This window comes from Pogoniulus pusillus, chromosome 13 (assembly GCF_015220805.1).
Source record: "Pogoniulus pusillus isolate bPogPus1 chromosome 13, bPogPus1.pri, whole genome shotgun sequence".
NCBI classification, from domain to species: domain Eukaryota; kingdom Metazoa; phylum Chordata; class Aves; order Piciformes; family Lybiidae; genus Pogoniulus; species Pogoniulus pusillus.
In genome coordinates, this window is record NC_087276.1 from 10,465,130 (window position 1) to 10,484,170 (window position 19,041).

General features: G+C 44.0%; 1 protein-coding gene across 4 annotated transcripts in view; it reads left to right on the top strand.

Moving 5' to 3' along the window:
• The window catches only part of SMC4 (structural maintenance of chromosomes 4), a 42,081-nt gene that overhangs the window by 11,651 nt on the left and 11,389 nt on the right, over positions 1-19,041 (top strand). For all 4 annotated transcript variants that reach the window (XM_064152944.1, XM_064152942.1, XM_064152945.1 and 1 more), the window contains 8 exons: positions 9,351-9,515; positions 10,770-10,897; positions 11,563-11,703; positions 13,559-13,709; positions 14,514-14,678; positions 15,779-16,012; positions 16,563-16,748; positions 18,059-18,220. In XM_064152944.1, the coding sequence (XP_064009014.1) occupies positions 9,351-9,515; positions 10,770-10,897; positions 11,563-11,703; positions 13,559-13,709; positions 14,514-14,678; positions 15,779-16,012; positions 16,563-16,748; positions 18,059-18,220 (1,332 nt within the window). The remainder of the gene's footprint in view (positions 1-9,350; positions 9,516-10,769; positions 10,898-11,562; positions 11,704-13,558; positions 13,710-14,513; positions 14,679-15,778; positions 16,013-16,562; positions 16,749-18,058; positions 18,221-19,041) is intronic.

Genomic DNA, 19,041 nt, shown 5'->3' on the forward strand with positions numbered 1-19,041 from the left:
CATAAGAAAGGAATTCTTCCCCAGGAGGGTGACGAGACACTGGAAGAGGTTACCCAGAGAAGTTGTGGAGAAGCCTGGGATTGTTCAAGGCCATGTCAAATGGGCTCTTGATCAACCTGCTCTAGTGGATGGTGTCCCTGCCAAGGGGAGGGGAGTGAGAGCTAGGTGATCTCTAAGATACCTTCTGTCCCCAGTCAGCCTGTGACTCTGTGATAATTTGGATTGAGCAGAATTTTCTTCAACAGGACAATTATTTATTTGCCTGTGGCTACTGTAATCCTTCACAGAACTTTGAGTCAGAGGTGGCTGCTGTAACTGCAAGAGCTGCTCTCAGCTCTCTGGATGTGCTGGCTACAGCTGGCCTGTTTGCTGCAGGTCAGTGCTTAAAGGACAAGTTGCATTGATTACCTGTCGCATGTGAAGAAAACTCTTGTTTGAAGTTCAGTGTGGTAGGAATGTTACAACTCAAATAGCCCTTCATTGGGGGAAACAAACATTAATGGCTAAACCATTTTAATCTGAAATCCTGTGTGTGTAAAAGACACAGTTTATAATAATGCTGTCACAAACATCACAAGACTTCATCTTGTGATGCTTGACCAAGTTAAACGATGTTCTGCCCACTGTGAAATTGCATATCACTTAAATAGAATTATGTAAATTAAAAGAGAAACTCCACAGTTTGCAACTGTGAATTAACTACACTTTGCAACTAACTATATTTAAGAATTTAGGAAGCAAATAACTATACCTATTGGCAAGTATGAAGAAATTACAAGATGGTGAGTGGGAGACCTAATAGCAACCTTTCAGTACCTGAAGGAGGCCTACAAGAAGGATGCAGAGAGACTGTTGACAAAGGCCTGTGATGACAGGACAAGGAGCAATGGCATCAAACTAGAGCAGAGCAGATTTAGATTGGATGTTGGAGACAAGTTCTGCACTATGAGGGTAGTGGAACAATGGAACAGGTTGTTCAAGGAGATGACTGTGGCCCCATCCCTGGAGGCAGTCAAGGTGAGGCTTGACAGGACTCTGGGCAGTCTGCTCTAGTTGAGGACGTCCCTGCTGAGTGCAGAGGCCATTGGACTGGATGATCTTTAGAGGCTCCTTCCAACTTGGAAGGTTCAGTGATTCTGTGAAGTGTGCAGGTGATTACAGTTTAGTTTTGCTAAGCTGCAATCCATCAGGTTTGCAGCAGAATAAAACTTCCTTATAAGAGTCTTCAAAAAGCCTTAAAAGCAAGTATGTTATCAAAAGCATTTTATCATTACACTGGAACTAATAAAATATTGTTCTGAATCTAATAAAAAGTCTCTGATTGCTTTCAAAATACCAAATATTACAGCCCTGGTCATGATGTCTGAAATTCTGGGATAGTTTCATATAACCTTGAAAGAAAATTACTTGTTCTGACCATAACCTCAGCTGACAGTTTCTCTACAAGTATGATAACACTTCTATTTCGAGACAAGAATTAGTGACTGGACAGATTGTAGTAGCTAGGCTCACTTTCTCATTGCTCAAAATGCTGGCAGCAAAAGACCTCTGAATCTGTCATTTTCTGTCAGTACAAAACCACATCTCTTTGACCTCTAGGTATCAGCAATGCATGTGACTCCTTTAACAGATTCTGGAGAAGGGTTCAGGGAGACCTTAGAGAGCAGGCTTCCAGTAACTGAAGGGTGCTACAAGAGAGCTGGCAAGGGACTTTTCACTAGGGCTTGTAGTGCTAGGATGATAGGCAATGGATTGGAGCTGGAAGAGGAGGACAGATTGAGATTGGAGATGAGGAAGAAATTCTTGACAGTGAGGGTGATGAGGCACTGGAACAGGTTGCCAAGGGAGGTTGTGGATGCCTCCACCCTGGAAGTGTTCAAGGCTGAGTTGGATTAGGCTTTGAGCCACCCGGTGTAGTGGGAGGTGTCCCTGCCCATGGTAGGAGGTTGGAACTGGGTGATCTTTTAGGTCCCTTCCAACCCAAAGCATTCTGTGGTACATCCACAAATATTGAACCTTGAGGAAACCTCTCTTACAAAAGGAAAATATCCAGGAGCTATGTTTCCTCTGTACAGTTGGAAGTGAGATTTTGCTCTTGCCCATCACCTTGAGATGGACTAAATGTAAATAAACCCAACAGCTTGTTGAAAGGATTTGTGGAGTTGACCAGTACCAGTAAAAGATGAGATTTTTAAGCCTGGTTTTGATTTATAAACCACACTGAAGTTCTGTAGAAGAGCTCAGAAGATATCTTGTGTTCTACTTGCAGTTGTTGAATCGGGAAGCTAAAACTGTCCTCTCTAAGGCAGTGCTTTGCTGCGTTGCTCAGCCAGGTGTAGAACACAGAAGGTTTACTGAATCTATAGTATTGTATCTAAACAATATTTTTTTTTTCTCATGAGCAAAACTCAGTATAAACTGAAATTGAGTTTGTTACACTGCTCCACTTCTGAATTTGACTGGTGTTGGAGAACTCTGCTACCAAAAACCCCTTCAAAAACTAAACCACGGCAATTGCAACAGAAAATTCCCCTCCTAAACCATCCAGTCTACTGAGTTGTCCTCCCAGTGTGCTGTGCATTTCCATCTACTGGATTCCAAGCTACAAAATTCCCTTCTTAACACTATGTTTGAGCATGTCCGTGCTTCAAAGTGTTTGGAATGAGTGGAGTTTAGCACTCAGAAATTAGTCCAGTTTGTTTAGGTTGTGTAAGATCATGCTCATCTATCCCATTCTGTTTTAAACCTTCATGATTGAGACAGTGGAAATTGAGAACCCAAAATATTGGGGAAAAATTGCCTGCTTGCTGCCATAGTTACTCTGTGGAACACTTACGAAGTAGATCTGCAGATCACAGGTAGGGGTTAGAAGTGACCTCAGGTGATCACCACATCCAAGGCAGGGTCACCTAGGGATGGTCACACAAGAACATGTCCAGGTGGGTTTTAAATGTTTCCAGAGATGGAGGCTCTGCCACCTCTCTGGGCACTCTGCCACCCTTAAATTTAAGAAGATCCTTCTCACGTTTAGATGAGTTCTTTTGATGTGTTCAGGTTTGTGCCTGTTACGCCTTGCCCTGTCTCTGGGCACCACTGAAAAAAAAGGTCTGTATTAAGGGCTCATTTGACAAAGTTGTGTTGAGGGACACTGTTCCTTTTCCCCATGTTTTCAGGGGTGAGAAGCAGCAGTGGTTGCTAAGCAAAGATCCCTGTAAGTTCTCCAGAAACAACTAAGCATAATGCAGGAAGGTTTTCAAAACGAGGCAGTGTTTGTTTCTTCATGAATCCTGTTAAGGTTGCTGTCAGCAATATTTAAGTGTCACAGGTTTTTTGCTAGCCCTGTCTCATTCCACACCAGAGTTTTACAATGGAATCTAACAGCTCTGTTCTGAAACTCCCTAATTCCAGTTCCAGCTCGATTACAGACTGAACTGGTGTCTGCAGCACAAGTAACAACCACTGGGTCATCAGTGTTTGAGGCTGGGGACTGCATGTGTTTGGCCTGCTGTGTGATTCCATTCACAGTTAGCTTTGGACCAGATGCTGCTCTCCACAGACCCCACTCAGATTCATAGATTCACAGACCAAATTGGGTTGGAAAGGACCTTCAAGATCTAATTCCAACCTCACCCCTGCCATTGGCAGGGACACCTCCCATTAAACCAGATTGCTCAAGGTCTCATCCAACCTGGCCTTGAACACCTGCAGGGAGAGGGCATCCGCAACCTTCCTGGGCAATCTATTCCATTGTCTCCCCACCCTTATAATGAACATCTTCCTAATCTCCAGTCTATCTCCTCAAAGGAAGGTGGCTGGAACGGTGCTACAGAGAAACTGCAACTATGTGTTACCAAGAGCAAGAAAGAGCAGTTACCTACAGAAGAAAAAAGTAGTGTCCTGTTTTAGGTGAGAGTTGCAGAAAGGCAGCTTACCGAGTAGGTCAAACGTTTTCCTTTCTCAAGTGGTTTGATAACCCCATTTAAAATGCAATTCTAGATGCATGGGATAAACTCCAGATTAAAAGCTTGCTGTTGTGAGAGGATCAGCTGTTTTAGGAAATAATTGTGTGATTTTAGAGAATGTAATGTGAAGAAATGAGGTGATAGAATATTCAGGATTTTGTGGTCCCACTTTTTGAGGGCTACATGGGAGGTGAAATTCTTGCCCTTCTCAAATACCTTCTAATGAGTCCAGAAGAATGTGTCTGCAATATAGAGACTGCAGTTTGGTGAATTCTGCTGGTATTAGATGTTTTAAATCCACAGCATTTCTAGAATTCCTCAAGGGTGCAGGTAGAACTAGCACGAAGCAGACAGAGCCTTGGCTTGGTAGCTTCATAACATCAGACCAGTAACAGAATGTGCTGACGGTGTTGCTCTTTCTGGTGATCATCAGACATCTTCATGGGCACTGCATGGGCTTGAAAACAGCAGGGAGGACAAGTCCAGGCTCTGCTGGTTGGTTTGTTGAGTGCTACTGCTTTACACCATGCTTATGCCAGCCCTCCTTGACTGTGTTGTTGATTTCAAATGGTTAATTTTATTCTGAGCCATTCCAATCTTGAGTTTTGAATGCTTTTACAACCCTCACTTTAAATTTTTGCTCTTTGCTAGAAATTTACTAGATGCAGAAAGCATCTTGAACATCATGACACTGAAATAATTTCACCTCAAGTGCTTAGCTTTGCAAAGGAGGGTGGAATCTCCAGCTTTCAAGTTCCATGAAGTGATTCCTTGTGCTTCTCACAAGAGGAAATGATGGGCAGTTGGCTCTTGCCCTTTTTTTATGCCTTGGTAGCCTGCTGGCAAGCAAGGTTTCTCATTACTTGCCACAGCAATCAATTGATCTTATTGCTTAGAAATTTCTCCCTGATAAACTTGTTTTCTGGTAACTAAGTTGAGGTGTTCTGCAGGAACTGTTCTTTAGATGTATGTTCATTCAGAGAATGGGTTAGGTTGGAAGGGACCTTCAAGATCATCCTGTTCCAACCCCCTGCCATGGGCAGGGACATCTACTAGCTCAGGTTGCTCAAGGCCTCATCTAACCTGGTCTTCAACAGCTCCAGGATGGGGACATCCGCAGCCTTCCTGGGCAACCTATTCCACTGTCAGCATTTGAGTTGGTTGTTGCTAAGTCCTCTGCCAGCATCCCAGTCTGATGTAGAAGATTTCACAGACAATGCAGAGACAGACTGAGTTCAGAGTGCTTCCCCAGGCACTTAAAGGGTGTTTGATGCTTTTTCCTAGGGTGATGTGTTGTTAGCTGTCTGCCAGCATCACCAACATATTGGTGTTGACATCCATTTTGATTGTCTCCTCAACTACATAGAGCATACAGTGGGTTTGTTGGACATTGCTCCCTTTCCTCTCGTGAATTGCTGTCTGGGAACTAGAAGAAATTAACTGAGGGAAATTAAAGAGGTTTCCTGGTGGTCTGTCCTGAGACTGTAAATGTAGGTGTGACAGTTATGGTGAGCATGCCCGAGCATGTTTTCTTTGCAACAAATGTCTGCCTGCTGCCCTCTTAGTTTCACTTTCAAAAATGCTGTCCGTGTTTGGAAAGAGCTTTTACTAGAAAAAAAAAATGAGCAAGGATGGGTTTTGTTTGAGTTTTAACAGAAACAATGGGACAAGAAGAGGAACAGTTCAGAAGCTGGGAACAGATCAGTTGAGTTACCTTGGTTCTAACAGAATGCAACCTTGTAAGACAAGGGTTTTCCCCTGTTAATCATTATGCCTAATTGCAAGAAGAGCAGGTTCAAGCTTTTTTCAGTCTCCTTCATCCATTACAATAGCTGGAAACCTTTTTGTTTCTTAGTATGGTAACTGTAGGAGTGGGCTAAACAGGTATCTTCATGTATTAAACTTGGTATTAATCCTATTATCCAGTTTCCAGTATTGCTTCTAAATGTTTTCATTTTTCAACTTGGTATGAATCCAAGCATGTAAGTACTCATCACATGAGATGAAGAATGTGTACTTCTAAAGTTGTTTGCCTGTGGTGAAGTGTTTATTTATGTATTTAGACAAACAAACCCCTGGTTTCATCACTGATGAGGTTGTAGAATTAGATACAACTGGATTAAATGTAGTTATTTACTATATTGTTATGCATATTGTAGCTAAATTTCATGACCTGGGTGAGCTATGGAGAACCCTCACAACTACTTTCTCATTTTTATTAGATGGTTGTGACTCAAAGGTGGTTAATTAGCCAGATTGTTTACAAAGTTGACTTGCATTCCTCTCTTGTCCATAATCCCTGTGCTTGTAGTAAATCATAGAATGACAGAGTCCTGCTGGTTGGAAAAGATCTTGAAGATCACTGTCCAACTCTAAATGCAGGCAGCAGCACCTAACTTGAGAGAGAAGCACAGAGTGTAGACAATTCTTAGATGTAGTGCTCAGCAAACACTAGAGCATGAATCAATTAAATTAGATGAATTAAACATTTTCTGTGATTATTTTTCTTCTTGAATGCAGAGGAGATGCAGAAAGAAACAAAACAGACCTAGGACAATGCCACAGACATTTGGGGGGGACAGAGTTTCCTATCCATGAGCAATGTCTGACTGAGAAGTGATTTTTGGTAAAAAATGACAGTTTTGTGGCAAGGGAGCAGATGTGTAACTGGAAGTGTATGTAATACAACTACACTTAAGAAAATAACTGTGCAAGGGGGTCGAAGTGTTCAAGCAGCCTGTAGGCCTGGCACTTAGGGACATGGTTTAGTGTTGAACCTACAGTGCTGGGTCAAAGGTTGAACTGGATGAGCTTGGAGGTCTCTTCCAACCAGATGTTTTCTGTGAGATGCATAAGAAATAAAACTAAGAGTTGGGTTGGGTTTTTGTTCTGTCTTGTCAAAGCTGGCAACACTCTAAGAACAGTGATTAGCAGAAAATCCAAGCTTAGGTGCATTTAACATTGAGGATTTGAACTTAACTCCCCTAGCTCTGCTTCTCTCTTTCACTCTGACAATTGTGTGCAAGAAAGGTTCATCTTAATTCTTTTTTTCAAAGCTCATATTTTGCAACACTGCATTTTCCCAGAACTCAGCCAAGTGGTATTTACTCAGTGGAAAGAAAGCAGAGGGCCACTAGGTGTCATTGTACACCACGTGGAACAAAATCACAGTGGAAAAAAGCTCCAGTGACTTCAGCCTCTGGTTTCTTAGTGGGTTACAGCTCTGGTTTGCTGCAGTGCTTGCCTAGAAGTCCTGCCCTTGCCTGGCTTCTGGGACTGTCCTTTCTGGTTCTCCAGCAGGTTCATTAATCACCCTTGTATGTTCTTGGAAGTCCTTCCTCATACTCAGCTGTCAGCTCAAGCCCAGCAAGCAGCCAACTAAATTCTTAACTCTGTTCTCACTTTGGCTATAGGCTGAGACTTTTTTCACATATACAGGAATATAAATTGTATTTTCCTGTGGATTTTAAATCTTGTCAGTTCTGTAACTGAATTAAAAAGTAATGTAGTTCATTTCATGCATTTAAAAATCAATCCCAAAGGCCAGTCCTGGTACTCTGCACTACTGGCTGTTTGTTTTACAAAGAAGTTGTGTCATCATGTGCCAGCTATCCAGATTTTTGAAGCGTAAATAGAGAATCACAGAATGTTAGGGCTTGGAAGGAACCTTCAAAGACCATCCAGTTCCACTCCCCCTGCCAGAGCAGGATCACCCAGGGCAGAGCACACAGGAACACATCCAGGTGGGTTTTGAATGTCTCTAGAGGTAGAAGCTCCACAGTCTCTCTGGACAGCCTGCTCCAGGGCTCTGGCACTCTCACAGTGAAAAGCTTTTCTCTTCTGTTCCTGTGGCACCTTCTCCGCTCTAGCTGGCACCCATTGTCCCTTGTTCTGTCATTGGACTTCCCTGAGCAGAGCCTGACACTGCCCTTCACATCTGTCAGCAGCAATGAGGGCTGCCCTCAGGCTCTTTTGCTCCAAGCCCCAGCTCCCTCAGCTTGTCCTCACAAGGAGATGTTCCACTGCCTGCAGCATCCTTGTGACTCTGGGCTGGACTCTTTCAAGCTGTTCCTTAAGGTCCTTCCTGAAATGAGGGGCCCAGAACTGGACACAGTATTCCAGATGCCACCTCACCAGGGCAGAGTAGAGGGGCCTCTCTCTCAACCTAGTACCCACTTAGTACACCCTAGAATGGCATTGGCCTTCTTGGGCACAAGAAGGTGCATGGGCATCCTTCTGTCCACGAGGACCCCTAGGTCCTCTTTTCCTGTGCTGCTCTGCAGCAGGTCAGTCCCCAGCCTATACTTTCCGGTATGCCAGACTCTACACTTGTCCTTGGTAGATTTCATTGAGTTTCACCCCACCTGACTCTTCAGCCTGCCCAGATCTGGCTGAGTGGCAGCAGGGGTGTTAGCTCCTCCCAGTTTGGTGTCATCAGCAAACTTGCTGGCAATGTCCTCTGTGCCCTCATTTGGGTGGTCGATAAAGGTCTTGAACAATCCTAGTCCCAGCACCAACCTCTGAGTGGCTCCACTAGATACAGGCCTCCAACTAGACTCTGTCTCATTGACCACAACTCTCAGTGTCACATCTATTCCTGCTCCACGTTTTAATGTGTATATCCAGTTGGGTCTCTCTGTGGCCACCTCATTTACAAAACACAATCTGTATTTAGGAGCATAGTCCTGCTCTGCCCTAAACACTGAATGTTGATAGCAGGTGTTGTGGTTGGCTAATGAATAGCATTGGGAAGATAAACACCCCATACACTTGTATCAGTTTAAGCTTTCCTGATTCCAGTTTGAAAATGAAATTGCTATTACTCAGCATAATAATTTCATGTTGTACCTAAAGGAAAGTTTAATGAAGGAAGCTTAATACTTAAAAAATTTGTCTTTCTCCAACAAGGAAGGCTCAGTTGTGTGACTTAGCCGTCCAGCTCACCTGTCAGATGTGATTTTATGGACTTTCTGTTTTCTTCAGGGCCCTTAAGCTATCTTAAGACCTTTGGATGCTACCTGACCTAGAGGGCATGCCTTCTACTCATCTTCTTTCAGGTTGGGGAAATACACTTTGGAATCTTTAGCCACATGAAGCAATGCTTAGCCCTAAATGTTGGCTTCCAAAGAGACCTTGCTTTTCACACTCGTCACCACCACACGCTCAGAGGAGGAAATTTGTATTCATATTGCTCTTTGTTTTCCCTTTTGGATTTCTCTGACTGGTCAGTTCTGAGCAGTGCACTATTCTGTTCTTTTATAGCACTAGACTGTGGTCACATACCTGCATTCCAGCAATGGATGTATCTTTTCAGAACCCTGACACTTTTTCCCCAGGAAGAAAAACAAAATAAGAAGAAAAGCAAACCTTATTTTTCTCTTGTCCAAGGGAGAAGTCGAACAAATCTCACTGATGAAACCAAAAGGCCAGACTGAACATGACGAAGGCATGCTGGAGTATTTAGAAGACTTGATAGGGTCTGCAAGACTCAAGGAGCCCATTCAAACTCTTTGTCGCAGGGTTGAGCTTCTAAACGAGAAGAGAGGAGAAATGGTGAGTCTTGGAAAGCTTTATGAAGCTTGCAAGGCTTTGTTACTGCATTGGTGAGAAAAACAATCAGGGTAGAGACTTGGTTAACATTTGGCACTCCTCTGCAAGAGCAGTGCAGAGGATTTTGGGGTTCTCAAGGCTTGGTTAACATTTGGCACTCCTCTGCAAGAGCAGTGCAGAGGATTTTGGGGTTCACTATTGCATCTACTGTTCATTGTAAAACAAACAGGCTGTCAACATCAGTTGTCCCTCTTTAAACACTTACAGTGCTGCTGACTTAACGTTCCAAAAGGTTTGACTGCATGAGCTGGAATGTGGGATTCTACCTGCTGATATCTACATGTAGTAAATGCTTGCTCAGAGAAACTAGAGAAAGAGATGGTCCTTATCTGAACATATTCAGATAGGAGGTTTTATCTGCCCGACTTCTGCTGCTGAACAGCATGTAGGAAAATCAGAGTCACAGAATCATTTTGGTTGGAAAAGACCTTTAAGATCATTCAGTCCAACCATTGGCCCAGCAGAGTCAGGTCACCACTAAACCATGGCCCTCAGCACCACAGCTACATGGTTTTAAAACCCTTCCTAGGATGGAGACTCCACCACTGCCCTGGGCAGCCTGAGACAGGCCTTGACAACCCTTTTGGGGAAGAAATTGTTCTTTATGTCCAACCTAAACCTTCTCTGGGGCAATCTGAGGCTATTTCCTTTTCTTCCTGTTGCTTCATGATGAGAAGGAGCAAGAAAACCTATCATGCTGAGGAGAGAAGAGTGAAGCAGAGCATTGGTGAGATGATGGATGCTCACGTAGCTATATGAGAAGACTTAAAGCCTTCTGTGCTGCAGGTGCTCCAGCTTCTCATCGATCAGCATCCCCAAGTCCTTTTCCGCGGGGCTGTTTTCTATCCCCTTCTCCCCCTGTCTGTATTGATAATGAGGATTGTTCCTGCCCAGGTGCAGAACCCTGCACACTCATGAGACTCAGCTGGGTGCAGTTCTCCAGCTTATCTAAGTCCTTCTGGATGACATCTCATTCCTTTAGCTTGCTGATAGCATCACTCAGCTTGGTGTCATCTGCAAACACGCTGACGGTGTCCTCGATCTCACTGTCTGTAGCACTGGTGAAAATACAGACCCCTGAGGGATGCCACTTGTCACCCATCTCCATTTGGATTTTGAGCCATTGACCACTGCCCTCTGGATGCAACCATCCAGCCAATTCCTTATCCACTGAACAGCCCACCCAATTTTGTCTAGTTAAACAGAGTGAAAATGGTGGAGAAAGAAAAGGATGCCTTGGAAGCCGAAAAGAATAAGGCTGTGGAGTTTTTGCGTGTGGAAAACAAACTGTTTCAGGAGAAGAATCGTGTCTGCCAATACCACATGTGAGTAACTGCAGTTTTGGGTTGCCTTTGCTGGGGGAGTGATGAGGTTAAACTCTGCTTCTGTGACTCATTAGAAATACTCTGCATTTCTGAACAGCCTTATTGGTCCTTTAAAATTAATTGGTTTCTGTTAGTCGTTTCTGATTCATTTTGAATTGCCACACAATGGCTCAGGTTGGAAGAGAACTCAGACATCATCTGCTCCAACCTCCCCACCATGCCCAGGGACACCTCTCAGCTAGATTCAGCTGCTCAAGGCCTCATCCAGCATGGCCCTGAACACTCCCAAGCAGGAGGCATCCATAGCACACTGGGCAGCCTGTTCCAGAGTCTCAGCACCCTCACACTGAAGAACTTCTTCCTCAGCTCCAGTCTAACCCTGCTCTGTCTCAGCTTTAAACAATTTGCCCTTGGCCTGTCTCTAGACACCCTCAACACAAGTCCCTCTGCAGCCTTTCTGGAGGATCCCTTCAGCTATTGGCAGGCAGCTCTAAGGTCACCCTGGAATCTTTCGCAGGCTGAACCACTTCAGCTCCCTCAGCCTGCCCTCACAGCAGATAATAATCACTTGATTGCACTTAAGATTGAAAACCTGTGTTTAGTAGGTGTTTGATTTAGGGGAAAAGTGGAGATTGGAGGTTTATGTTGTTGGGTTTTTTTTATAGATATGACCTAAAGAAACAAATAAAAGATCTGGAGGTGGAGAAAGAAAAAAATAACGAAAAAACTAAAGATATTAATGAGAAAAGCAGTAAACTTGCTGATGAATTGAAAATCAAGACTAAAGCTTTGAAAGATGTTGAAAAGTAAGTACTTTCTGTATGGAATTGTAAGCTTTGAGTGCTGTGTGTTATGTGCTGCATGTGAGGTGTTCAGAAAAAGCTGTGGTAGATGTCTTGTGAGAGGAGGAATCATAGAATCAACCAGGTTGGAAGAGACCTCCAACATCATCCAGTCCAACTTAGCACCCAGCCCTAGCCAATCAACCAGACCATGGCACTAAGTGCCTCAGCCAGGCTTTTCTTCAACACCTCCAGGAAAGGTGCCTCCATCACCTCCCTGGGCAGCCCATTCCAATGCCAGTCACTCTCTCTGCCAACAGCTTCCTCCTAACATCCAGCCTAGACCTCCCTTGGCACAACTTGAGACTGTGTCCCCTTGTTCTGTTGCTGGTTGCCTGGCAGAAGAGAACAACCCCCACCTGGCTACAACCTCCCTTCAGGTAGTTGTAGACAGCAATGAGGTCTGCCCTGAGCCTCCTCCAGGCTAAACAACCCCAGCTCCCTCAGCCTCTCCTGAGGAAGCAGAGTATGCAAAAATTGCCTTGGAAGGTGATCAAAAGGAGCATAACTGAGTTCCTCAGTTTTTCTTTCACCAAAACCTTCCATTAGCTAATGTGCAGAGTCACTTATAATACATCTAAACATTGGCTGGCATGGATTGAATGATCTTTTGCACAGAAATGAATACTAAAATAAGTGATAGGTTTGATTTGGTTCTGTAGTTTGCTTCTCTTGGAGAAATGTGAGCAACACTCAAAAGAAAGAAAATGTCAGCTTCTGATGGATTTTAAAGCACCTGCTTTATATTACTGTACAAAAGTTCAAGAGATTGTTTCAGGCTTCAAGACCCAACCACAATGCCCAGACATGTGGTTATTGGGTATTTCTCTCTGGTTTTAGTAGGAATCTCTTATGCATAAATTTGTGTTTCCCCAAAATTGATTTGCTTGGCTGCTAATCTCCACTCCAGCTGCACAATTCACCTTTTCATTTTCTGAGATCACAGAGGAGTTTTTGTGAGAGATCATAGAATCTAGAATGGCTCAAGTTGAAAGGGACCTCAGAGATCATCTCCAGCCTCCCCCACCATGCCCAGGGACACCTCTCAGCTAGACTCAGCTGCTCAAGGTCTCATCCAGCCTGGCCCTGAACATCGCAAGGCAGGAGGCATCCACAGCCACCCTTGGCAGCCTGCTCAAGTGGTGTCTCACCACCTTCACACTGAAGAACTTCTTCCTCAGCTCCAGTCTAACCCTGCTCTGCCTCAGCTTCACACCATTCCCCCTTTGTCTGTCTCTAGACACACTCATGAAGTGTCTCTCTGCAGCCTTTCTGCAGGATCCCTTCAGCTATTGGAAGGCAGCTCTAAGGTCATCCCAGAGTGTTCTCCAGGCTGCACACCCCCAGCTTCCTCAGCCTATGCTCACAGCAGAGCTGCTCCAGCCCTTGGATCATCTCTGTGGCCTCTGGCCTCTCTCCAGCAGCTCTGTGTCCTTCTTGTGCTGGGGACACCAGAGCTGGAGGCAGGATTGGAGGTGAGGTCTGAGCAGAGCAGAGCCAAGGGGCAGAATCCCCTCTCTTGCTCTGCTGCTCACACTCCTCTGGCTGTAGCCTATGGTAAGATTTGCATTCTGGGCTGCAAGAGCTTCTACCAAATTAAAAACAACCCATTTCTGGAAATGTCTTCCATATTGCTGTATTGGTTGATCTTTTTCTGATGAAACATCAGAATGAATGAAACATTGAATGTTGTTTTTCCAGCAGAACTAAGAAGTGTTGGTTTACATTCTCTATGTTTGCTTATTAAACTAAACTCTACTGACTTCTTTTTATATGGTATGGAATAAATTTCTCTCTTTTTTTTTTTTTCCCCTTTTAGGAAAATGAATAAAATTCAACATTTTATAGAAGAGGGTAAAGAAAAATTCAGTCAGCTGGATTTACAGGATGTTAAAGTAAGGGAAAATCTAAAACATGCCAAAAGCAAAGCTAAAAAATTGGAGAAGCAACAACAGAATGACAAAGAAAAGGTAGTGTGGCGTGCAGCTGAAGCGGAATTGGGTGGTCTAGATGAGAACATCTTTGTGCAGCTGGAATAAAATAGCAGAGGACACCAATTGTACTTTGTGCAACAAAGAGAAGGGGAAGAAAACATGTTTTGATATTTTTTAAGCAGAAATTTGATGTCATTGAAATGAGATGGGGATTGTTTGCAAATCGCTTGTTGAAGTAGTGCATTATTCTCACTCACATCTTACTATGGGAGACTGTAGCCAGCAATGCCAGGCTGGTTTCTGCTTGAAGGCAAAGCTAGAAGCTTTCCTGTTGCTCTCCAGCTCTGCTGAGAGCTCTCGTGGCTTGCAGAGCATCTTTTTATCCTGTCTGTTGAGATCACAAGAGTGCTGAATGTTCTCACAGCTGGTACCTTTTAAAAACCTTTTGGTTTTTCTATTTCCTTAGTTAGTTTAGCTAATATAATGGATATATTTTACCAAGTTGGTTGTTACCAGCTGTTCTAGATCTTAAATCACTCTTTGGCTCGAGAGTGGCCCTCTGGAAGTAGGTATTTAACAATTAAGTCTTATTGTCATTTAAAGACTTGACTTAGGCATGAAGCTGTATTTGTCACTGCTGTGTCTTGCTTCCCTTTGAGCGGGTTTAGAAACAAACCTTTCAATAAACTCCTGCTAGAGCTGCAGTGGATCTTACCCTACAGACCCGCTTCAGCTTAGATTTCCTTTTACTTCCACACAGCACTTGAAAAGCAGGGTTTAAAATAAAGCAAAACTGGTTTGGTTTAGTGGGAGAGGAAGTTAAACCTTTTCCTTGTGTAGGTGGAAGAACTGAAAACTGTACCTCATGCTAGCGAGAAAGCCATCAGTGAAGCAAAGGCTAAGAAAGAGCTTCTTGAGAAGAACAAAGAGAAAGAAGAAGAAAAACTGAAGCAGGTTTTGAATAACCTTAAGGAAGAAACGCGAGGGATTCAGGAAGAAAAAGAGGTTTGGACTGTTGTGCTGTAGCACATAGGCTCTATTAACTGATCTATAGCTGATACGCTTGGGAATGAAGCCATCACAGGAGAGCTGTGATATTTTATGTGACAAGCAAAGTTTCCTGTGTCGGTTCAGTGGGAAATTGATTCTGAATGTATCATCAGAGTTCAGTCAATCTCAGTAAGTTGCCTGCTCTTTAGGGTGCCATCAGTCTATCATGCATCTGTGTGCTACATAAATCTACACTCCCATTAACTGAGCACACTTTGATATTTTTTTCCTATCAAAATATTTAAGCCAATGTGTTGCTTAAATAAATAAACAGCTTCTGAAGTGCTGTGTTCTGACTTGGGATCCCTGGATAGCTACTCTAACGACATCTGGTTAGTGTTGTTATCAGCTGTTCAGTCACTAATTATTCTATGCATTTGGGGGATTCTTTTCTGAGCTTGAAGATATGGTTTCTCCATCCAGTCTATAAGCTGGCATCACGTGTAGGGCTTCTCTCAACTTCAAGTTGAGAAAGCAATTCAAAGCTGGCATGGGTATCTTAGCAATGCTGATCAATATCTAAAGGCTAGGAAGCAAGAGGATGTGGCCAGATGCTTATCAGTAGTGCCCAGGGGTGTCAGTGGTGCCCCTTGACAGGACAAGGAGCAGGGGACACAAACTGGAATCCAGGAGGTTCCACCTGAACAGGAGGAGAACATTCTCTGCTGTGAGGGTGCTGGAGCAGGCTGCCCAGAGAGATTGTGGAGTCTCCTTGTCTGAAGAGATCCCAAACCCTCCTGGCCATTGTGATTGTGAGCGCCCCTGCTTTAGTAAGGGTGCTGGACTGGGTGAACTCCAGAAATCCCTTCCAACCCCACCATGCTGGGATTTTGTGAGATGTCCTGTGATCATTCCCTGATGCTCTTCAATTGTGAGGGAAGGCTGGTTTCATTTCCATACAACATATGTTCCCAGATTAAGAAGCACTTGTCCTTCAAGAGAAGTGTCTTCTACTGACAGGAGAGCCACTAAAAGAACATGTCCTTTTCCTCCTTCCCTGTCCTGTAGCCTGACTGCTCTCATGTTTTTAAGTTGGAACGTTGTCCACTTTGCAGGGCAAAGAGGAAGAGCTGATGGAGCTCAGCAAAGCAGTGAATGAAGCACGGGCAAAGATGGATGTTGCCAAGTCGGAGCTCGATATCTATCTCAGCCATTACAACACTGCTGTGTCCAACTTCAACGAGGCAAAAGAGGCTCTAGCCACCACTTCAGAGACTCTGAAGGAGAGGAAAGCTGCTATCAAAGATATAAATATAAAGCTACCCCAAGCTGAACAGGAATTGAAGGAGGTGAGGCCTGAGTTAGGTGCATCAGTTCTTTGAGTAACAATGTGGTGTTGCAGCACACAAATCAGCAATCCTCTTTCTTTTAGCAGCAATTCTGGTTGAAATAAACCTCATAAAAGTAGCATTTAAAATAACACTTAAAATCTATGTTGTAATGCTGAGCTAACCAGTGGAGTCAGCATTTGGTTTCAAACTTATTTTGGGTCAACCAAATGTTAGTATTAAGCACTGAAATGAAATCCTGCATATCATTCTATATCACAACAAGGCACTGAGATAAAGAAATGGCTGTTTCTGAGACACCTTTGAATTTCACCTGGGAATAACCCCAAAGGAAAAAAGTCTTTTTCCCTGCTCCTAAGCCTGGTTGATGCATTCATAAGCTGTTGCTTTTGTGTGAAAGCAGCACTAACAGCCAAAGTATATCCCAACACCAACCGTTCTTCTCTTGAAGGTTTGCTATGCCCACCTTTCAGTGCCTCGTTTTGTTGCCTACCCAGTCATGAATCTGAGATGTCTGAGCCTAAGATAATGTCTCTCTTCTAACCATTAGAAAAAGAAGGAGCTAGAGAAGCTGAGCAAAGAAGAATCAGATGCCAAGAGTCTCGTTCGAGAGCTGCGTCAAAAAGCAGAGGAAGCCAGAAGCTCTTTAGCACAAAGTCGCAATCGAGGGAAAGTGCTGGAGGCTCTGCTTCAGCAGAAGAGAGCTGGAAAATTGCCTGGGATCTATGGAAGGCTGGTAAATTTGAAAAGGATCTGAAACACAGTCTTGAACTGCATAGGAATAGGCTGGTGTTTCTGTAACTGAGATGTACAGTTGCTCATTTCTCAGCTGCTAGGGATTTGGAGAGCAGAGTTGCAACACTTTTGTGCATCAAAATCTATAATATTTAATCATCTCTTTGTTTCCTCTCATTTTACTTTTGTCCCTGTCAAATCAAAAGGAGCCCTATTGTTGTTTCAGAAGAGTAAGGACAGCTGTCTCATAGCCAGACACTGTTAGCAGCTCTTTCCAAGCAGGCTTGATTTCAAGTTTGCAGTTGAGGCAGAGTTCTTCACTCCTTTTTATTCACTACCAGCAGACAATGCATTCATGTCAGTGTAAACCTTAAAGTGCTGTTTCTGTAGTCTGCAATTCTACCTTATTTTTTTCCACCACCTGCTCATCCAAGGAGAAGTAGCTCAGCTTCAGGAAAATCACTTTATTTAGCATCTAGATATATTAAACAAGGATCAAATTCAGCCAGCAGCCAACCACTGCCTAGTACAGCTGATGTCTATCTTGTCTGACACTTTTATCACTTGCACAGAGAGGAGTGTGAGGTTAATCTGTTCTTGGACAGCTTGGAGGTGGCTGTGTGGGCTGCAGATGCAGACGAATGTTTTAGAGATCCATGCCCATGTCTGAGCTGAGCACAGGACACCAGGCAGGAGGGGCTGACTCACTGGGTCCTGCCCAGCTGACTGATGGGAGAACCTCACGCTTCTCATTCAACTCACAGACAGATTTTGTCCTTTATTTTGTGACGCCAAAGCAAAACTACTGTGGAGAGTGCAATACAGGGCTAAACAAGGTCATAAGGATCTTGAAGTATCTCTCTTGGGATGAGAGGCCAAGAGCCTTGGGGTTGTTGAACCTGGAGAAGAGCAGCCCCAGAGGGCATCTGAGCAATACTCAGCAAGAGATAAAGGACCTGTGGGGGACAAGAGCCTGGGGCCAGGCTTTGTCAGTGGTGTCCAGGGACAGGACAAGAGGAAATAGGCACAAACTAGAACTCAGGAAGTTCCACCTGATCAAGAGGGGAAACTTGTTTGTTGTGAGGGCGCTGGAGGCGTGGAGCAGGCTGCCCAGAGAGGTTGTGGAGACTCCTTGTCTAGAGAGCTTCCAACTTCCTCCTGGCCATTGTGATGCTGGGCAAGCTGCTTTAGCATAGGGGTTGGACTGGATGATTTCCAGAGGCCACTTCCAGCTCCCACCATGCTGGTGTTCTCTGAAAAGATGGATGCTGAGCTAATCTCTGCACTTCTGCTTCCCCCTCAACAATCAAGGGAGACCTAGGAGCTATCGCTGAGAAGTACGACGTTGCCATCTCCTCCTCCTGCGGTGCCCTGGACCACGTCGTGGTTGATACAATCAGCACTGCACAGGACTGTGTGAATTTCCTAAAGTCCAAAGGGGTTGGAGTTGCCACCTTTATAGCCCTGGATAAAGTAGGTTCCTTGCCCTTAGGCAAAATTTGATGTGCATAGTGTTAATGCTGTATGTGTGTGAATAGGCATAGGAATGTGTTTGTTACTTATGAATCGGTTGTGCTATATATATTTTAGTTAAAGGTAGAACTAAACTACAAAGCTTTTTAATAGGCTGCTGATGCCTTAGAATGTTCTCTCAGAAATTTGTTTTGGTAGCTTATGTGGAGTCAAATAATCAGAATCACAGACTGGTTTGGGTTAGAAGGCACCTTAAAGATCTTCCAGTTCCAATCCCTCTGCCAGTGGCAGAGACACTTCCTACCAGATCCAGCTTGGTTTTCAACAATTCCAGGAGCTTCCATAACTTCTCTGGACAACTTGTTCCAGTGCCTCATCACCCTGATGGTGAAACATTTCCTCCCAATATCTCATCTAAATTCTGCTTCTTCCAGTTTGAAGCCATCACTCCTTTTATTGTCACTCCATGCCTTTGTCAAAAATACCTCTCTAGCTCTCCTCTTCAGATTCTGGAAGGCTGCTCTAAGGTCTCCCTGGAGCCCTCTCTTGTTTGGGCTGGACAATTTCAACTCAGCCTGTTTCCAAAGGAGAAGTGCTCCATTCCTTGGATCACTTTCATGTCCTCCTCCAGCTCCACTCTATCAAGTCCATGTCCATAATAATTCTCTACAGAGAATTACAAAGCTTTTTACCTAAGATACAATACAAGCTTGTGATGGCTTTTACATTTTTATCTCTAGGGGTTTTTAACAGATGACCAAACCTGATAATCCCAAGTAATCTAAAAGATGAAAGAGAGCAGTGAGTTATCAGCAAGTCGT